The 20,132-nt window shown below is 37.7% G+C and overlaps 1 protein-coding gene across 2 annotated transcripts in view; it reads right to left on the reverse strand.

Moving 5' to 3' along the window:
• Nucleotides 1-20,132, reverse strand: part of ITGA1 (integrin subunit alpha 1) — a 201,513-nt gene that overhangs the window by 31,203 nt on the left and 150,178 nt on the right. For both annotated transcript variants that reach the window (XM_069095297.1, XM_069095296.1), the window contains 4 exons: nt 18,251-18,361; nt 14,817-15,026; nt 4,613-4,693; nt 2,908-2,984 (listed from right to left, as the gene is read on the reverse strand). In XM_069095297.1, the coding sequence (XP_068951398.1) occupies nt 2,908-2,984; nt 4,613-4,693; nt 14,817-15,026; nt 18,251-18,361 (479 nt within the window). The remainder of the gene's footprint in view (nt 1-2,907; nt 2,985-4,612; nt 4,694-14,816; nt 15,027-18,250; nt 18,362-20,132) is intronic.

Consider the following 20,132-nt stretch of genomic DNA (forward strand, 5'->3'; position numbering starts at 1 on the left):
GAATTACTTACTAAGCACCTACTCTGGCCAGACAATATGTTAGGCACTGGGGATAAAAAGACAAAAATAAAAACTGTATCTGCCCTAAAGAGCCTTTTCTCCTCCTGGAGGAAGAAACAAACACACAGATAAATATGTGATACAGTTAACATTTATATAGTGCTTACTATGTGCTGACAGTTTTATAATAATTGTCTCATTTGATCTGTACAATATCCCTGGGAGGTAGGTGCTATTATTAATCCTTCTTCACAGTTGAGGAAACTGAGTCAAATATGTGTTAAATGACTTTCTTAGGGTCACACAGCTAGTAAATGCCAGAAGTAGGATTTGAACTCCGATCTTCCTGACTAGAGGACCAACACTCTATCCACTATAGCACCAAGGTGCCTCTAGGAATCTGATTAGAGAAGAATCACTAATAACTAGGAACTCAAGAAGGTCCCATGTAGGAGGTGATGTTTGAACAATTTTGAAGGGAGATAAGGATTCTGGAGGCACATTTATTTGGACTTATACAAAGCATAGGCCATTTTCCTGAGGTTACACAGCAAAGTAATGGGGAACCTTGGACTTTTCCCCTAGTGCCCTGATGCCTAGTGCAACTCTCTTTTAACCGTGCCTTAGTTACCTCCCATGAATGCACCACTAACTGGACACTCTTTCACTTTAGTCTTCAGTTAGTTTTTGTCTCATATTACATGTCTTATCCCCATATAAAATGCAAACCTCTTGAAAGCAGGGAGCAATACCTTATAGTTAGTAGAGTGTATCACCCTCAATAATCAAAATAGTGCTTTACATGGAATAGGCACTCAACAAATATTCATTAATTGGTTGATTGCTTGATGTATGAGCAGCCAGGGAAGAACTGAATTGTTGTGACTCCAATTTCCACACAGACAGGAAAGGGACAGGGACCCAGGGCAGGCATAAGGAGACATCAGTTTAGCTTGGGTGATTAATGCTTATATGTGGGGCAGACAGGTCCTGGTGGAGCAGACCATTTAAAATTTCCTGTCTTTGTTCCATGATAAGAATCAAAGGAGTTGACTGGTTAAGATGAAAATTACTGTTAAAGAGTATCAGAAACACCAGCAATTGAGGCTGTGATTCAGTCTACTACCTTGAAATAAAGCGACAAGTTTTGGAATTTTTTTTTTGGAGCAGGGAAGGCCAGGCAACTGGGGTTAAGTGACTTGCCCAAGGTCACACAGCTAGTAAGTTTGTCAAGTATCTGAGGCCATATTTGAACTCAGGTCTTTCTGACTCCAGGGCTGGTGCTCTATTCACTGCACCACCTGGGGCAGCTGCCCCAAGTTTTGGAATTTTTAAGAGACTTAAGTGAAATTTGGTATTACAGAGGTTGCAGAGATAGCTGTATGTAGCCCCTTATCAGCAAGGTACAACTACAAAGTTTAGAGCTGATAGGAAGGACTGAAGCATCATAGGGAGATAGAAGGAAGGTAGGACAGATTGTCTGAGAATTTTTGAACCCCATGTAGATGAAAGGGCCCAGGTGTATGCAAGAGCATGCCAGGACCAGAAGCCAGCTAATTGCAAGGGAAGGGTGTGGCTACTCTGAATAGAACGTAATCAGGAGCAGATGTAGCCTTGTCTGGCTCTCTGACAGGCTCAAATCCTGCTTGTCCTGAATTTGCTCCCATGCTGAGACCAGGTGAATTATCCCTTCTTTACTTCCTCTTCTCCTTTGCCTTCGTGCTGATGGTGAATTGAGCATAGCTTACCCTTAAATCTGGTTATTTGCTAGTTGTACTTTTATAGTGGGCTTTCTTACTAGATCTTATACAGATAAGGTGGTTTTTATTTCCCCTCTTCTGCCCTCCCCTTCCTTCCTCTCCTTTTCTCATCTCTCCTCATCATTGCTTTAGTGTGTTGATATGTATCATTTCAAGGAGCTAGGTGAAACAGCGGATAGAATGCTGGGTCTGGGGGGCTCAGGAAGACTCAACTTCCTGAGTTCAAATCTGGCCTCAGATATATACTAGTTATGTGACCCTGGGAAGGTCACTTAACCCTGTCTGCCTCAGTTCCCTCATCTATAAAATGAGCTGGAGAAGGAAATGTCAAACCACTCCAGTATCTAAGAAAACCCCAAATAGCTTCATGAAGAATCAGACATGACTGAAAAATGACTGAACAATCATTTCAAATACACCATCCCACTTTTAAGAAAATGGTGGGGTTCAGTGCTTTCCACTTGCGTTGATACTATACAGATAATAAGGAATTTTAAGCAATGACTTGGTTTTCTAAGATAAAAGGTTTTTTAGAGATCGTGGAGTATAGTGGATAGAGTCAGCCCCACCAATTAAAAAGACCAGAATTCAAATCCTGTCTTTGATAAGCCAACTAGCTTTGTTGCCCTGGGCAAGTCCTTTCAATTTTAATTGCCTCATGTAGATCTTCAAGACTATAAGCTGTAAAAATATCACTTGTGCATTGGTTGAAGGCATCTCCCTACACCAGTGATATCACAAGTATGAACAAAAAACTAAATTATTTCTCTGTACCCAAGTATTTTTTTTTTATAATTTTAAAAATTTTTTTTTTTAAGCAATTGGGGTTAAGTAACTTGCTCAAGGTTACACGGCCAGTTATCATTTCTGGGTGTGGTGCTGAGCATCTGAGCCTGGACTTGAGCCAGGTCATCTCGACACTGGAGCCGGTGCTCTTACTTGCTGAGCCACCTGGCCGCCCCTAAGCAACTGGGGTTAAGTAACTTGCTCAAGGTTACACGGCCAGGTGTTTCTGGGTGGGTGCTTAGTGTCTGAGCCCGGGATTCGATCTCCAGGTCTTCTCAACACTGGAGCCGGTGCTCTTACTTGCTGTGCTACCTGGCCACCCCTGTACCCAAGTATTAATGTGGAAAAAGAATAAACTAACCTTGTTACGCTTATGTGAATGGCCACATTTTCCAAAAGATAGGATGTATTGAACTGAAATAGTATTTTGAAAGATATCTGTGCAATAAAAAAGATATTTTTAGTTCAAACACATGAATAACAAAAAGCTAACTTTTGGCAACAATGTTCACTTTGCACAAATTAATCCATTCAAACAGAAAAATGGGGGGAAGATTAAGAATTATCATTTTGTACCATAAAACTACTATATTTAAAAATATTTGCTATATAGATTGAAAGTAAAAGTATCATGATACTTCTAGGTAGAAGCATATAATAGATACTCATACTCTAAATGGATATATTCCATTTTGATATTCCTTCCCAAGATCATATGAGGTATAGTGAATAGGGTGAAATTAAAATGAAATATCATGTATATATATATATATATATACATATAAGCTATAGAGCATATGCTAAAGAATAAGATGGAGTAGTCTTTTTGTACATTTTTTGGGGAGGCTAAGAGGGACATTTTTGTCAGTCTGATGACTCCCTTTTTACTTTGCCACATGTGATCTTGGAAAAGGCCTCAGGCTGAGTTCTTACTTGCAATATTAGTCAGTTAACTGAAAGCCTTCACCAAAGCTTTGTGGCTTTGCCCATTCCACAGTGCTTTTCTTTGACCATTTGTCTATCGGGCCATTAGTCTATTATCTGTTTAGACTGAATGTTTCACTACAACAGGAATCTGTTTTGACATCTTGTTATCTTGTTCTAAAAATAGTAATGTATAGGAAAAGAAGATGTGGGATGGAACCTATAGGGTGGTATCCTCCCCCACCCTTTTTTTTTTCAGTTCAAGTAAGGTAACGTTTTTTATTAATCATGGATGGCATTTTGATTAGTTAAACATTTCCCTCTTTAACTCTGTAGTAATAGATGACCCGACCAAATATTTTAGAATTAAATGCAAGTTTGAACAAAAACACACACATGCAAAAATGAAAAGAAAGGTTATTCATTATTCTATTTAAATTTTAGTTTTTACAAATAATATCTACTGATTATGTTGGAAAGACAATACAATTTTCTTTTATGTAAAAGATATATTCCCTGTTTTCCTTTTGAATGTGAATTATCTCCAGAAAAGAAAAAAAAAGTCCACCTTCAGTCCATCTGGATCTCAAGTTTATCTCTAGAGCCAAAGTTCCAGGGAAACTCATTTGTTTCTTTCCACAGTCTAGGCCAATGGGTTTCATCTGAGGCTCTCTTTTTTTTTTTATAGCCAATGCTTGCCAATGGCATCCCATTTATTCTGATAACTTTATACAGTATTAATCTTCAACCGAATGCTCATTTGAAAGAACCTGTTTCGGGGTCTTAGTGACTAATTTTTTTTTCCTCTTTGGAGGGGGGAAGGCAAGGCAATTGGGGTTAAGTGACTTGCCCAAGGCCACACGGCTAGTAACTGTTAAGTATCTGAGGTCATATTTGAACTCAGGTCCTCCTGATTCCAAGGCCAATGCCCGATTCACTGCGCCACCTAGCCGCCCCTTAGTGACTAATTTTTTAGATAAAATAATTAGGGTTTCAAGCTGTTTGAGTAAACCTGCCTGTGAATTCCTTTTCCTTCCTCCTACCATTACATTTGAACTGTCTGGCACAATCACACAAATGACATGGAGCACACCAACTTTCATATAAAGACTGTTATTTGAAGCTTCCTGTAATCTGCTCACCTCTTCTTCTCTTTTCAGGAAAGGATAGCCAACTTTACATGTGATATTCTGACTGGATTCACAGCTGTCTTTTTGAATACCCTAGAAAGAGAGCACATATTACAAAATAAGCCAGGTGACTGACGGCCATTCCCAGACGCAGTCATTGTCCTTATTTGGTAAAATCACAGCTATCTCTTGGGTCAATGTTGTCCCATAACAAATAAAAATCAGGTTCATTTTGAAGGGCTATATGGGTGATAAAACAAAACATCTCCCTCTTTCTCTCCTGCCTACTGTTGTAATTTAAAAGAACAATAACAAACTAAGGCTTTCTACTAAGTTCATACTTATGCCTCAATCAAGAATGTATTAAAGGAGAACATAGAGCATAATCTTATAAATGTTTCTATTTCCAAAGCAAATCAGAACAAAATATATGTATAATATACATATGTAATATATGTATATATTCATCTTACTCCTTGAAATGAGAAAGCCAGTGCTTTTTTTTTACCCCTCAATATATTTTCATGTCCATTTGTAATTCAAATTCTTAATTGAATCCAAAATAAATAATAACTTGTAACTTTTTATTCCTCAGGCTGTCTTGGTTCTACTACTGTTATATTCTTTAGTAAACTGAGAAAAATGTCACTGAAAATTTGAATTAGCTGATGAAAACAAACAATAGATTTCTTTAAAAAAATAAGTTTTTATTAATGTCTTTTTTTAATGTTTCCATAATTTCACTTTGATTCCCCTTCTTCTGAGGCAGGATGAGTGGTCTCACTAAGTAACAAATACTTGCAGATTGTACCTGTCATAAGGTCTCTACATCCCTTTAGGGAATATCTCACTTCCTCCAGGGGAGTATTGATTAATAGCACCCCTGAAACACGATTTCCCCTTTTCTTATTCCCATTTCCATCTTTCCCTTTGCTTCCCTACCCATTCTCCTATAGATTTTTTTTTAATGAGAGACTACAGTAATTCTTTTCCCTTCATTGTTAACCTTTGACTTCATTAAATACATCACACTTTCCCCTCTCTATTTTTTATCAACTCCTCTCTTTTATGTGTCTTTCCATTCCATAATTTAGCCTCACAAAAACACTTAATTATTTGCCTGAACATAAATTGCAAGGTTTAGTCCATTATGTTTTAGGCCTGTTTCTCCACCATGGTGCACTTTAATTTCCTTTCTTTGTTCCTCCTTTCTTTGTGTACATTTAGAAAGAAATCTCTTAATAGTCTCTATTGATACTTTGGTTTTGTTGTCCTTGGTTGCTTTATTTCCTTACTTTTTTTTGTTTTTCTGTTTTTTGAGAGGTTTGGAAAACAAATAATTTGTTCAGGTCAGGTTTTCTTTAAAGGAATGCTTTGAATGCCTCTATTTTATTGAATATTCATAATTTTGCATTAATGTTTAGGCTCATATTTTCAGGGAATACCATTTTGTGTTGCATCTTGATCTCATTTGCTCTTAGGAACATATTCCATCTTCTCCTGTGGCTTCTAATGGGTGCAGAATAGTTTTATATTATTATAACTTCTTTTCCTTCATATTTGATTTGATTTCCTTCATATTTGCTGCCTCCTGGTCACTTATAGTATTTGTTGCTTGGAATTGCTAAATTTAACCACTTTATGTCTTGGATTTGCAGCAGTATTTTATTTTGTTTTGTTTTTTCTGGAGATGTTCTATGTATTCTTTGATTGGCACTTCATTTTCTGTTTTTGAAAGTTCTGGGTACTCTTCTTGTATTACTTATGGTGTTTAGGCTTCTTTTGACTTGTGTTCTGGGAGATCCAAAATTGTTAAATTGTCTCTTTGCATATATTTTGCTTGCATGAAGATCATTCTTTCTTTTAACTTTTTGCTTCTCTTATTCTAGATAATCTTTTATTTCTGTGTATTTGTATTCCTAATCAATTATTTCCTTTTATTTCTTTGGAGAGATTTGTCACAATACATTCCAGTTTTTCTGTCCTGCTAATGATTTTTATTATGCAGGACATGAATTCCACATTCAATTCTTATTTCTCTTTAAAATCATTCAAGAATATTTTGCTGTGTTTTTATACTCTCTTGGGAATCCACAAAGTCCCCTCCTTCATTTCCTGTTGATTTATTTTCCTTTGTCTTGAAGTAATTATTCATAGATGTCTGGACTTATTTAGCTAATTTTCTTCAGTTATTATTATCTTCCCTGTTGGTATATCTGCTTAAACTCAAAGTCTTTAAGATTTTTTTTTCCTTTTTTTTTCCTATATATTTCTCTATTGCTCACTTTCTGACTCATTGTCCTTTGATTGCAGTTTACCTGGGGATGCTAGACCACAAAGTCATCTCAGCTTCCTCCCACACTGGGCAATTAACATTTCAAACCAGCCACAGTCTCTGCCTCTAGTGACTTCTAGGGGGAGAGATCTCACCCCAGCTGGTTGCTGAACTCTTTCCTTTATACTTAGTGGAGGACCACATAGCTATATACATTGGCTTCCTCTTCCAGCTTCCTTTGGTCTTCAATTCTCTGGCTGAATTCTGACACAGGATTCAGAGCACCACTGTACTGCTCTCCCAGCCACAGCAAGCTTCTGTGTTTTGGTTTTCTGATGCATAGGGAAGAGGGAATGGCAAAGTTGAGTTCTCTTACCAAACTGTGGGTTGGCTTATTCAGTCGTATCCGAACTTGGTAGGTAGTGCAGGAGAGGGCGCTGAATTGAAGGTATAAGGGATTAACCTTCTCTGATCTCTTGGTTCCTCTCCTGCTTAATGGCTGTTCCTCAGTCTCTCTTGCAGAATTAATATTCACATCTAGCCCTTTAACTGTGAATATCCTTGAAACTTCTGCTTAGATTACCCAATCTGGAGCCTGGTAGCTATTATTTACCCCCAAGATATTTTCCCTCATTTCTCAATGAGTTCAGTATCTGGCATTTGTATCTTTCTTCACCCCAACTCCTGGTTTTATACTAGGGGACTTCAACATATGTACTGATGTTTCTTTAGTTACCCTAATTTCCCAGTTTCTCAATCTACTTAAACCCTATCATGTACTATTCTATTTTGCCTCAGATACACATAGGGATGGTCAAGGACTTTAACATCTTGATCTTGCCATCTCCCACAAGTGTTCCACTTGCATAATCAAGAATTCTGAACTTTATTTGATCACAATCCCTTATCACTCCATTTCTCCCTATACCTTATTCTTCCTAAACAACTCTTTGTCCTTACAACTACAGAAATCTTTCAGCATTTTGCCAGGTCATTATTTCTGTTCTGGCTACACTCTCTTCCCTTCTAAATCTTCACCTATTAATGAGTCAGTATATCTGTACACTATTCTCTACACTCAAATCTCTTGCCTCCTTGTCTTATCACCAAGAACCCTGGATTACTTCTCCCATCTATCTCCTTCATTTGTACTCATATGTCGGAAGTTACCCAACCATGTTGACAGGGTCCCCTGTGTAATCCCTATCCCAAAATCCAGTGGTGTGAGATGCTCTCCTTATTGGTGAACATGAATGCTCTGCCCTGTGTGAGGGACAGGGCAGAGTTATCAAGAGTGAGAGAGACCATTAGTGTCTTCAGGTGTCTTGGAGTTTTCTTCAGACCTTCTTCAAACTTTGAATCATTTTGAGAGCTTCTGGCTTCAAGAGGGAAGACAGAAGAAGCCAACCCCACTTCAGGTTGCTGAAAGAAAAGGATCTGGGAAGGGATGAGAGGAGAGGGCAGTCGCCATCATGTCTTATTCCTACATTGCTATTCTAGAGACTTCAGGGAACTTGCCTTTGGATAATATATGAACTCTTTCTCTTGGTTGAGCTGAGTGACCTCATTCTCAATGGGAGAGCTCTTTCACTCTGATTTTCTAGTACATATTCTTTTATGTATGTACACCTTCTCAGGTTTTTCTTTTGCTATGATTTAGATAAATGGCCTTCTTTGCTATTCACTATATGTATTCATTGTGGAACTAATATGTGGTGGAAAAGGGTCAAGCTTTGCATACAGAGCTTGGGGTCCTCTTTTCCCTCAATAATGACAGCGATCATAAGTTAAATAGAACCTGATCATATCCTCCAGACTAATAATATTTAAGGGAATAGACAGATATAATTTTAGCCTAGTACCCTCCTTCTCCTATTTCCCCTCCAGGCAGGAATAAAAGTCTCCCTTAGAGAAGAGTGGGGAGGGAAGAGGTCAGAGATGACTAGTCTGCCTCCTTTTAAAGCAGCACAACAAGTGGGCTGTGCTACAAATGAGGCTCTCTACAGCTACAAAACTGTTATCTAATCTCCACTGGGCCCTCACTGAGTCACAGCAATGATTCAGTTCCAAACCTCCCCTGCTTCTTAGGAATCCCACAATACATCCTCACCCCAGTCTCAGCTGGGGTCTTGGCCTCATTTTAATGAGTGCTTTCCTCTTTCCCTAGCTTCTTGGCATTATCCTCTCTTTTTCCTCCTTTATTCATTATTTTTTTTCAAATTTAATTTTTATTTTTTAAGATTTATGGAATAAAATGAGCATTTTCACAACACAATAATAAAAAAATGATTGCACATGAAACTGCATATTATATACAGCTTGCTATTCCTTTTAAAAATATAATAACGTTATCATGAAGATTTCTTTTTTCTTCCCCCTCCCCACTCTAGAGATGGTTACATTAGACACAAATAGGTATATAAATGGAAAATTATTCTATAAATCTATCAGTTCTTTCTCTTGATGCAAACAGCATCTTCCTCCATACATCCACTGTAGTTAATTTGGGTATTTATAATAGTCAAAATGACCGATTCCCTCAAAGTCATACTTAAAACAATATTGCTGTTACTATACATGATATTCTCTTAGTTCAGCTTTCACTCTTCATTATTTTGTGCAAGTCTTTCCATGTTTTTCTAAGATTGTTGAACTTATCATTTCTTATAGCACAGTAGTATTCCATTACAATCATATTACCACACTTTGTTCAGCCATTCCCCAATTGATGAACATCCCTGCAATTTTCAGTTCTTTGTTACCACAAAGAGAACTGCTATAAACATTTTAGAACATATAGGTTCTTGTCCTTTTCCCCTAATTATCTTCTGTCATAGACCAAGCAGTGGCATTACTGGGTCAAAGGATATAAGGCAGTTTATTAACTCTATGGGCAAATGTACAGATTGTTCTCCAAAAGGACTAGATCAGTTCACAGACCCACTAACAATGAATTAGTGTCCCCATTTTTCCACATCCCCTCCAACATTTATTGCTTTCTCTTTCAATGATTTGAGCCAATCTGATAGGTCTAAAATGATATCTAAAGGTTGTATTTATTTGCATTTTTCTAATCAATAATAATTTAGAGAATTTAAAGTTTGTTTTGATTCTTCACTGGAAAACTACCTATTCATATCCTTTGACCATTTATCAATTAGGGAATGACTTGTATTTTTATAGATTTGATAAGGTTCCTTATATATTTGAGATAAGACTTTTATCTCAGAAACTATAAAAAATTTCCCAATTTTCTTCTTTCCTTAAGATTTTTTTCTTTTATTTGTGCAAAACCTTTTAATTTAATGTAATAGAAATTATCCATTTTATATGTTTGCTTTCTGTCTCTTATTTATTCATAAATTATCTGCCTATCTATCTATAAGTCTGATAAGTATTATGTTCCATGTTCTTCTTGTAATATCTCTCTTAATATCTATATCTATTTTGAGTTTATCTTTGTTTCCATTTTTCAAATGCTTTATTAACTTCTGATTTACATCATTCATTTCCGCCAGATTTTGAGTTACAAATTTTCTCCCCATTTTCCCGCTACCCACCACCCCAAAATAGCAGTCCCACAGGATATGCCCTCCTCCAATCTGCTCTCTCCCATATTTTCTCCCATACCCCTTTCAACTTTTCCAGTAGGGCATGGTGGATCTCTATGCCCCAGTGCAGTGCCTGTGTATCTTATTTCCCATTCACATGTAAAATAGTATTAATAAGAGTATATACATTTGATTTTAAAACTTTCAATTCCAGATTCATTCCCTTCCTCCCTTGTCACCCACCCTTACTGGGAAGATAAGTAGTTCAGTATAGGTTGTACATGTGTAGCTAATGGAAAACAATAACATAGTAGACATATTGTAAAAGACTGACTATATTTCCCTCCCTCCTATCCCATCTCCCACTTCTTCTATTCTCTACTTTGATCCCATCCCTTTTCTTTTTTTTTTTTTTAAGCAATTGGGGTTAAGTAACTTGCTCAAGGTTACACGGCCAGTTATTTCTGGGTGTGGTGCTAAGTATCTGAGCCCGGATTTGATTCCCAGGTCATCCTGACACTGGGGCCGGTGCTCTTACTCGCTGAGCCACCTGGCTGCCCTGATCCCGTCCCTTTTCAAAAGTGGCTGCTTCCAGCTTCCCTCCCCCCACCAGTCTGCTCTCCCTTACATCATCCCCCATCTCATCCCCTTCCCCCCTACTCTCCTGTAGGGTGAGATACCCTATTTAGTGTGTATTTCATTCCCTCCCCAAACCAAATTCAATGAGAATAAGGTTGACCCATTCCCTTTTGCCTTCCTATTCTTCCCCTCCATTGTAAGCATTTTCCCTTGCCTCTTCTATATGAGATAGTTTACCCCATTCTGTCTCTCCCCATCTCCTCTCATTATATTCCTCTCTCACCTCTTAATTTCACCTTTTAAGTATCATCCCTTCCTATTAAATTGGTCCTGTGCCCTCTATTCACGTATACCTGTAAACATATATATATACACACATTCACATATATATTCATATGCCCATATACCCTCATATATATATGTATACACATACATATATATATTTCTATTCCCTTCAACTATTTTCATACTGACAAAAGTTTCGTCAGTTACAATTATTGTTTTTCCATGTAGGAATGTTAATAGTTCAACTTTGATAAGTTCCTTATGATTTCTTTTCCCTGTTTACCTTCTCATGCTTCTTGTATCTGAATGTCAAATTTTCTATTCAACTCTGGTTTTTTGACCAAGAATGCTTGACAGTCCTCTATTTTACTGAATGACCATATTTTCCCCTGAAACATGATGCTCAGTTTTGCTGTGTAGGTGATTCTTGGTTTTAATCTCAGCTCTTTTGCCCTTGGGAATACCATATTCCAAGCCCTTTGATCCCTCAATGTAGAAGCTGCCAGATCCTGTGTTATTGTTTCCACAATATTCAAATTGTTTCTTCCTGACAGCTTGTAATATTCTCTCCTTAATTTGGGAATTCTGGAGCCTGGCTATGATATTCCTAGGAGTTTTCTCTTTGAGATCTTTTTCAGAAGGTGATTGGCGGATTCTTTCAACCTCTATTTTGCCCTCTCGTTCTAAAACATCAGGGCAGTTTTCTTTGAGAACTTTCTAGAGGATGATTTCTAGGTTCTTACTTTGATCATGGCTTCCAGGTAGTCCAATGATTTTTCAATTATCTCTCCTGGATCTATTTTCCAGGTCAGAGGTTTTTCCCATGAGATATTTCACATTGCCTTCTATTCTTTCATTTGTTTGGATCTGTTTAACAGCATCTTGATTTCTCATAAAGTCATTAGCTTCCATTTGCTCCAATCTAATTCTGAAACAATAACTCTCCTCATTGAGATTCTTTTTCCATCTGGCAAACTTGGCTTTTTAAGGCATTCTTCTCCTCATTGCCTTTTTGAGCCTCTTTTGCCAATTGGTGTGTGATTAATAAAGGTGTAATTTTCCTCAGTCAGGCTGCTGACTCTCATTTCATAATTTTCTTGCATTGTTCTCATTTCTCTTCCCAATTTTTCCTCCACTTCTCTTATCTGCTTCTTAAGGTCCTCTATGGCCTGTAACCTGCTCGTATTTTCCTTTGAAGCTTTTGGTGCAGGAGTTCTGACTTCACTGTCTTCCTCCTGTTCCATGCTTTGCTCCTTTTGGTCCCCAAAATAGGAATCTAATGTTGGAGTCTTCTGTCTGCTTTGTTTCCTTTGCCTGGTTATGTCACCCCTCAGTCACTTGACCCCTGGGCTTTTTGCCACAATAGGACTCTGCCACCAGACATTGGAGCTTTTGTCCCAAATGCTGGGGTTTTCTCAGCTGCCGGAGGTATTAGATGGGTGCTCTCTCTGAGGTCTCCGTGCGCTCTGGCAAGCTGGACACACACCCCAGGACCTCCACCCTAGACTGCTATCCAGATCCAAGCAGGTTAAACAAGAGTGATTATCCCTCAGACTGGTCTCTTAGTTTCCCTACTCTCTGCAGACCAGGAGCTGAAGCTGCCACGTGGCTCTGGCTGGCTGTGCCAAACCCTCTCAGTGGCTTCTTGCCCCAGGAGCAAAAGCCAATGCACTCCCACTTACTGGGTCCCAAAGTCCAGACTGCACTGACCTCTCACTTTGTCCGCATCTATGTGTTGCTAATTCTGGAAATGGCCACAGCTGCTGCTGATCTGGAGTCCCTCCAGCCTGGTGCTAAAACCTCTGGCTCACTGGGGCCTGAGCTCAGCTCCCAGAGCACTGTGCTGGCCGTTTGCTGCCGGCATGCTGGGCTGTCCTCAGTAGGAGGTTAGCTTCTCCGAATCATTTTGTGGGTTATGCAGCTCCAAAGTTTGTTCAGAATCCTCTTTTTACATTGATTGGGGAAGGTGGAAGCTGGAGCCGCTGGGGGGTCCTGCTTCTACTCTGCCATCTTGACTCCGCCCTATTTTGAATTTATCTTGATAAATGGTGTAAGATTTTCGTCTCTGCTCAGTTTCTGCCATGTCACTTTCCAGTCTTCCCAACAATTTTTACTAAGTAATGAATTTTTATCCCTAAATCTGAAGTCTTTAGACTTGTCAAACACAAAGTTATTGTGTTTATTTGTTGCTTTTAATTGTATGTCTACTCTATTCCATTGATCTACCATATGTCTACTCTGTTTCATTGATGTCTATTTCCTAGTCAATATCAGAAAGTTTTGATAATTACTGACTTATAGTTTAAGATCTGGTACTGCTAAGTCTTCCTTTACATTTTTTATTAGTTTCTTTGATATTCTTGTCTTTTTGTTCTTCCAAATGAATTTTGTTATTATTTTTTCTAACTTAGCAAAATAGTTTTTGGTAATTTAATTGGGATGGCATTGAATATATAAATTAGCTCAGGGAAAATTGTCATTTTTATTATATTGACCCTGCCTACCCATGAACGATGAACATTTTTCTAATTATTTATATCTGATTTTATTTTTATAAAAATTTTCATTTTTATTGATGTATATTCACTTTTATTGATGTAGTTCCTGGATTTGTTTTGGTAGGTGAACTCCCATTTATTTTATACTATTTAGAATTATCTTAAATGGGGAATCTTTTACTATCTCTTCTTGTAGTGTTTTGTTTGTGATATATAGGAATGCTGATGATTTATGTGAATTTACTTTATATCCTGCTACTTTGCTAAAATTATTAATTGTTTCAGCTAACTTTTTAGTTGAGTCTTTGGGGTTTTTATTACCTCATTTCTTATTCTCATTTCTTCTATTTCTTTTTCTTCTCTCATAGCCATTGGTAGGATTTCCAATACAATACTGAATAATATTGGTGACAGTGGGCATCCTTGTTTCATGCCTGATCTTACTGGGAAGATTCTAGCTTAGACCCATTACAAATAATGCTTTACTCATTATTTTGAAAGGTCATTTAGCCATTTTTTTCTCATCTTAGAGATGAGGAAATGGAGGCCCACAAAGTTTAGGAGGTTTGCCCAAACACATAGAAGTAGTAAAGGGTAGAATTGAGATTTGAATGCAAGTTTTTTATTTTTTCCTTCCAAACCCACTCTTCTTTCCACTACTGATATCACACTTCCCCCCCCACATCTCTTATTATAATATGCTATATTCATATAAGAAACTTTCTGTGTAGAAACTCCCTCCACCTATGCAAATCAGCTACTCTTCTGCACCTTACATTTTTAGAACTTTGCTTATAGGGTTGAAAATATCAGTGAATTCCATGCTTGCATAGTTCATGTGTAGCATCAAAGACAGGGTATGAAATCAAATCTCCCTCCATTCTCTTTTACTTGGTTGTCTCTAATCTAATAGCACGGGCTAATTGGAAAGATAACTCACTTTTCTTTTTAAAAGTATATCCAGGCTGGTGCAGTGGGTGTAGTAGAGGTTAAGTTAGAGCTGTTTAAATGAATAAATGAACAGTTACCTCAATTCCGGAAAAAATGACATTTGGAGAGGCCTGTACAATGGCTCTGGTATTGTAGGCACTGTCCTTTTTATTCCTGATGGTCAGGCTCACGTCGAATTTATCACTGTGAGACTTAACAATGAGTAAGTCTTTTCTTGTGGTTGTTGCAGTCAGGGCCAGATCTGAGATACATTTTTCCTTATTTCCACAATCTTTTGCAAAGGGAATCTGTAGCATTCAGAGCAAAATATTTTCAGTTAATCAACCATTATTCAAAATTATCAATAATTCACATAACAACTCACATATTATTGTTCTGCTGTCATTAAAGGCATAACAGGTTCATCTTGCTCAGGATAAACTGTTTCGATTATAGATTCCCTCTATTCTCTTTCTTCCTCATCCCTTTTTAAAATCTCTTAAAGTTTTCTATCTACTTTCATACCTAGCGACTGTTTGTTGCCTTACATTCACCCAGAAGACTACTCAAAAGTAAGGTCTCAAGGAAGAATACAGACATTGACCTGTATATATCAGTAAAACCACAGTTTCTTACAGCTAAAATCCTTTTAGATTGCTCTAAACAAGTTGCTTAAATAAGCTCCTGTAATTTTACTTGGCTAATTCTTTTTAAAGTTTTATTTATTTTCATTTTAATTTATGGAACAAAACAAGCATTTCTATAACATAATATAATAAAAAAAAGATGATTGCACATGAAACTGAAAATCTATTAGGTACAACTTGCTATTCCTTTTAAATATATAATAATGTTATCATGTAAATTTCTTTTCTTCCTCGCCCCCAGCCACAGAAATGACTGCTCTTAGACACAATTAAGATTCTTTTAAAAAATTTTATCTTTCGTTTTTACATAACATCATCTTCATTTCAAAATACATCCCCTCTCCCTCCCCTCCCCCACAAGTTATCCCTTGTAACAAAGAAAAAGAAACTTTTTAAAGGTAGTTTAGCGAAAATAATGGTTAATTCTTTATTATCTCGAGCCATGGCAGAATGGATACAGAATTGGACTTAGAACCAGGAGATCTATATTTAAGTCCTGTCTCTGATGCAGGCTGACTGTGTGACCCTGGGCAAGTCAATTAACATCTTGGTGCTCTAGTAAACTCTCTAAGACTATTAGTTGCAGAAGAGATGTTGACCTGCATTGATAGGGGGAGTTTCTTCATCTGGGATTTCCCTATAGCACTGTAATCATAAGTTCATCACTAATTCATTCATGTAACAATTGTTTATCATACACTTATTTGGTAAGGAACAGTATTTTTTTGATGCCAAAGTTCAAGAGCAGAAATAGAGAATAAAAATGTTTGGTTTACTTTTTGACATTAAGAGGATTATAGATTAGGACTGGAAAGAATCTTAAAGATCACCTAGTTCAGCCCCCTCATTTTACAGATAAGGAAACTGAGGTAGCAAGTAGCGCACCTGGAATAAGAATGTAAATGCACTATTCTTTCCACTTTGCTACTATGCAGCCCAGCAATGATCATAAGAAAAAGTACAAGTAATTGATGAATAAGCTTAATTTTTCCATTCATTCTGCAGGATGTAAAGTGTCTGCTTGAATTGTATGAGGGAAAATAACTTTCTTCTCTTCTCATCCACAAAATTAATTGATTGATTGCTACTGTTGCTTTTTGCAGGGTTTTTATTGCCAGGTCTCATTGTGTAAAAAGTTCTGTGTCTACAAAGGCGGACTCAAGCTCACTGAATACTCCTCACTTTTTGAGACAAGAATTCCACATATGAAGCCACTCCCCAAGACAGCTCCTGGTGCACCCTTGGTGCTAAGAAAGTATGGTACAGAGAAGGTGTCAACCTACATTGGTAGAGGGAGTATTGTCAACCAGGAATTCCCTATACCAATAATATCATAAGTTCAGTCCTCATTCCTGTCTTGCTCCTAAAAATCTTTCAATATTTGCAAAATTGCTTTTGTTATTTTGAAAGATGAACTCTACCAAATGGTTAGACAACATTTTTATCATTCACATGTGATCTATTGATTTCCATTCATTTTGTTCAGGGAGGTAGAGTCTAGTATCTGATTCTTGAACAAGAATTAAAATAATCTGATTTCTTGGGAAAGGGCACAGACTCTTTACAAAACTTCCAAGTAAAGTAATTTGTATATTCAAGTAACTGCCATATCTTTTCTCTGGATTTTCATAGTGCTGTTCTTTCTTGCTTTTCCTGCTACCTGCCTGACTACTCTTTTTCAGCTGTTCTTGCTAGATTTCCATTGATATCATGCTACCTAACTGTAGGTGTCCACTACAGCTGTCAGTGGGCCTCTTGTCTTCTCTCTCTAAATTATCTCCCATGGTAGCCTCATCATCTTCCATGGGTTCAGTTATTATCTCTATAGGTAAATGACTTCCAGAACTATATAGCTAGCCTTAGTCTCCTTATTGAGTTCCAGTATCACGTCACTAACTGCCTATTAGGCATTTTGAACTGGATGTCTAGTAGGTATCTCAAGCTCAACATTTCTAAAAGAAGGTTCATTTTTTCCCTCTTCCAAATCCATCTACTGAATTTCCCTGTCATTGTCATAGGTACCACTATCCTTCCAGACACCTATGTTCCCATTTTGTTGACCTCCTCAACCTGTAACTCTCATTCCCCCCATGTATCCAATCAGTCCCCAAATCTTATTATATCTATCTTCATAATATCTCTTATCTAAGTTCCCTTTTCTTCACTCACATAGCTCCCACCCTAGTTTGGCCCTCATCACCAGTGGTTTAAGCTACTGCAAAGGTCCCTTACTGGATTTCCCTATTTCAAATCTCTTTGTACTCTAATCCACCTTCCATTCAGCAACCAAAGAGTTTTCCAAAAATACAGGTCTGTTATTCCTTCCACACCCTTTCACCCAACTCCCCCACATTACTCCCAGCACTCAAAAAACTCCAGGACAGGGCTTCTTATTCTGAGAGAGAGAGAGAGAGAGAGAGAGAGAGAGAGTGTGTGTGTGTGTGTGTATTTTGGACTCCACTGGCTCCCTGTTGCCTCTAGGTTCAACTGTAAACAACTTTGTTCATCATTTAAAAGTTTTTACAACCTGGCCACACCATACCATTGGCTGTCTCTTTGTTTATTGTCATATGTACAATGAATGTTTTTTGTTTGTTTGTTTTCTGTGGAGTGGAGAGAACATTTACTGCTCCTGTGAATCATTCCTCCAGAGGGTCTTACTTTGCCTGCAGAAGAGAACTCTGAACAATTTGGGAATATAAAGTAGTTAGGAAGAAGGCTAAAAAAATGGACTTAAAGTGGGAAAAGCCCGGAAGAGCAAATTTTTGTTATTAGGAGATTCAGGATCTCTTTTTCTTTAGTCACCATCTTATATACTAAATGTAGTTCCTAGTATCTTATTAGTAACTAGATCTCAAGAGTTGTAAAAAGTGTTTTTGACTTACATATTCATGTACTGAGTTAGGCAGATCACCATCAAGAACAGGCCCATTTTCCGGATCTGAAAGATTAAAATCCAATGATACCTTCACTGAATCCCGAAAGTCATGCTTATCCTGGAAGAGAAAGCAAGAAACACATTACTTGTATTTCTTGTATTTTATACCTTGTCCTTTTTGGATTGTATCTTTCTGCATGTGCCCCAGTATATACTTACATGATTTTTCCAAGAGATCTAGATGCCTTAACATTTACCCTTCCTTATGCCTTATGCCTTTGGAGGTAAAGGAGGTGGGAGGAGGGAGGAAAGGTGAGTAGAGAGAAATAAATGGGGCATAAAAGGGACCAAAGATTCAACTGGATTCATAGGATAATTTGATAGCTCTGTTAGAGCTGAATTCATCCCAGGTTACTCACTTTGTGGTGCTAGGCATAATGTAACAACATAATAACTGAAGAAAGAAGAAGGGAGCTATTTTATACCTTAAAGTTTCATTAAACTAAAAATATAGGAATAATAATTTTAAGAAATCTTTTCTATTTCAGACAGGTTAGGTCAAGATGGCATTTATTAATATAATATCATACCTAAGGGCACAAGGAAGGACTGAATCTTTGTGCAATGAAAGGTTAATTTCTGGTGAATGATGAAAATGGCAATTGTGATCTAAAAAGAATTTTTGAATTTGTTTAAAAAAAAAGCTAGATGATAAGATTACAGATTTAAAGCTGGGAGGGACTTGAGAGGTCAACTGGTCCATATTCTCCTTTTGTAGATGAAGAAATTAGAACTCAGAGAGGTTAAATAACTTTCTCCAGGTCACTCAGTTCCCATTCTCTAGACATAGTAAAGATAGTGAATTTATGGATAAGGCCAAACCTTGCTGCCCAAAGCAGACAGAAGTTCCAAAGATTTAGAGTTGAAAGGGATTTGGGAGGACTTCAAGTCCAAACCCTCACTTTTACAGATGAGAAAATTGAGGCCCAGATAGCAACTCCCTTGATCAGCCAAGGTGACAGTCAGTCAGTGAGAGAGGTGGGGCCTGGATTCAGGTCCTCGGACTTCAAAGCCTCTGCCCTTTGGGCTGTAGCACACTGCCTCCACTCTGAGCTAAATTATGGCTCTCAGGTTTTGAATTCTGGTGAACTAAAAAGTTGAACACTCTCTAATTTTACTTCCCACCCCCAAACCCTGCTCCAAATGGAATGATCCTTGCAGGGGTACAGCGGAAAGAGCTCTGGCCTTGGAAACCAAAGTCCAGAGTTCAGATCTTGCCGCCAATGCTTACTATATCGGCTTGGGCAAGTCCATTTACCTCTGTTTGCTCAATGGCAAAATGTAGACATAGGCATTGCAGGAGTGTTGTGAGAAAAAAACAAAAGCAAACTTTGTAAACTTTAACATATTAGAAATATGTCATCAATAGAGTATTGACGGATTAATATTACTTTTATGTATAAGTAAAACTGATATCTGGACAGTTAGGTGAAACAGTGGATAGGGAGCTGGGCTTGGAAACAGGAAGACTCATCTTCATGAGTTCAAATCTGGCATCAGACACTTAGTAGCTGTGACCCTGGACAAGTCACTGTTTACCTCAGTTTCCTCATCTGTAAACTCTGGGTTGCAAAATTAACCAAATGTATGTCCTGTGTAGGGCAGCAAGGTAGCACACTGGATAGAACAGTGGGCCTGGAATTAGGAAGACCTTAGACTCTTACTAGCTGTGTGACCCCGGGCAAGTCACTTAACCCTATTTGCCTCAATTACACATCTATAAAATGAGCTACAGAAGGAAATGGCAAACCATTCTAGTATCTTTGCCAAGAAAACCCTAAATGGGGTTACAAATAGTCAGATATGACTGAAAAATGACTGGACAACTG

This window comes from Petaurus breviceps, unplaced genomic scaffold (assembly GCF_028583685.1).
Source record: "Petaurus breviceps papuanus isolate PSGF00001 unplaced genomic scaffold, PetGlider_PUasm1.0 226, whole genome shotgun sequence".
NCBI classification, from domain to species: domain Eukaryota; kingdom Metazoa; phylum Chordata; class Mammalia; order Diprotodontia; family Petauridae; genus Petaurus; species Petaurus breviceps.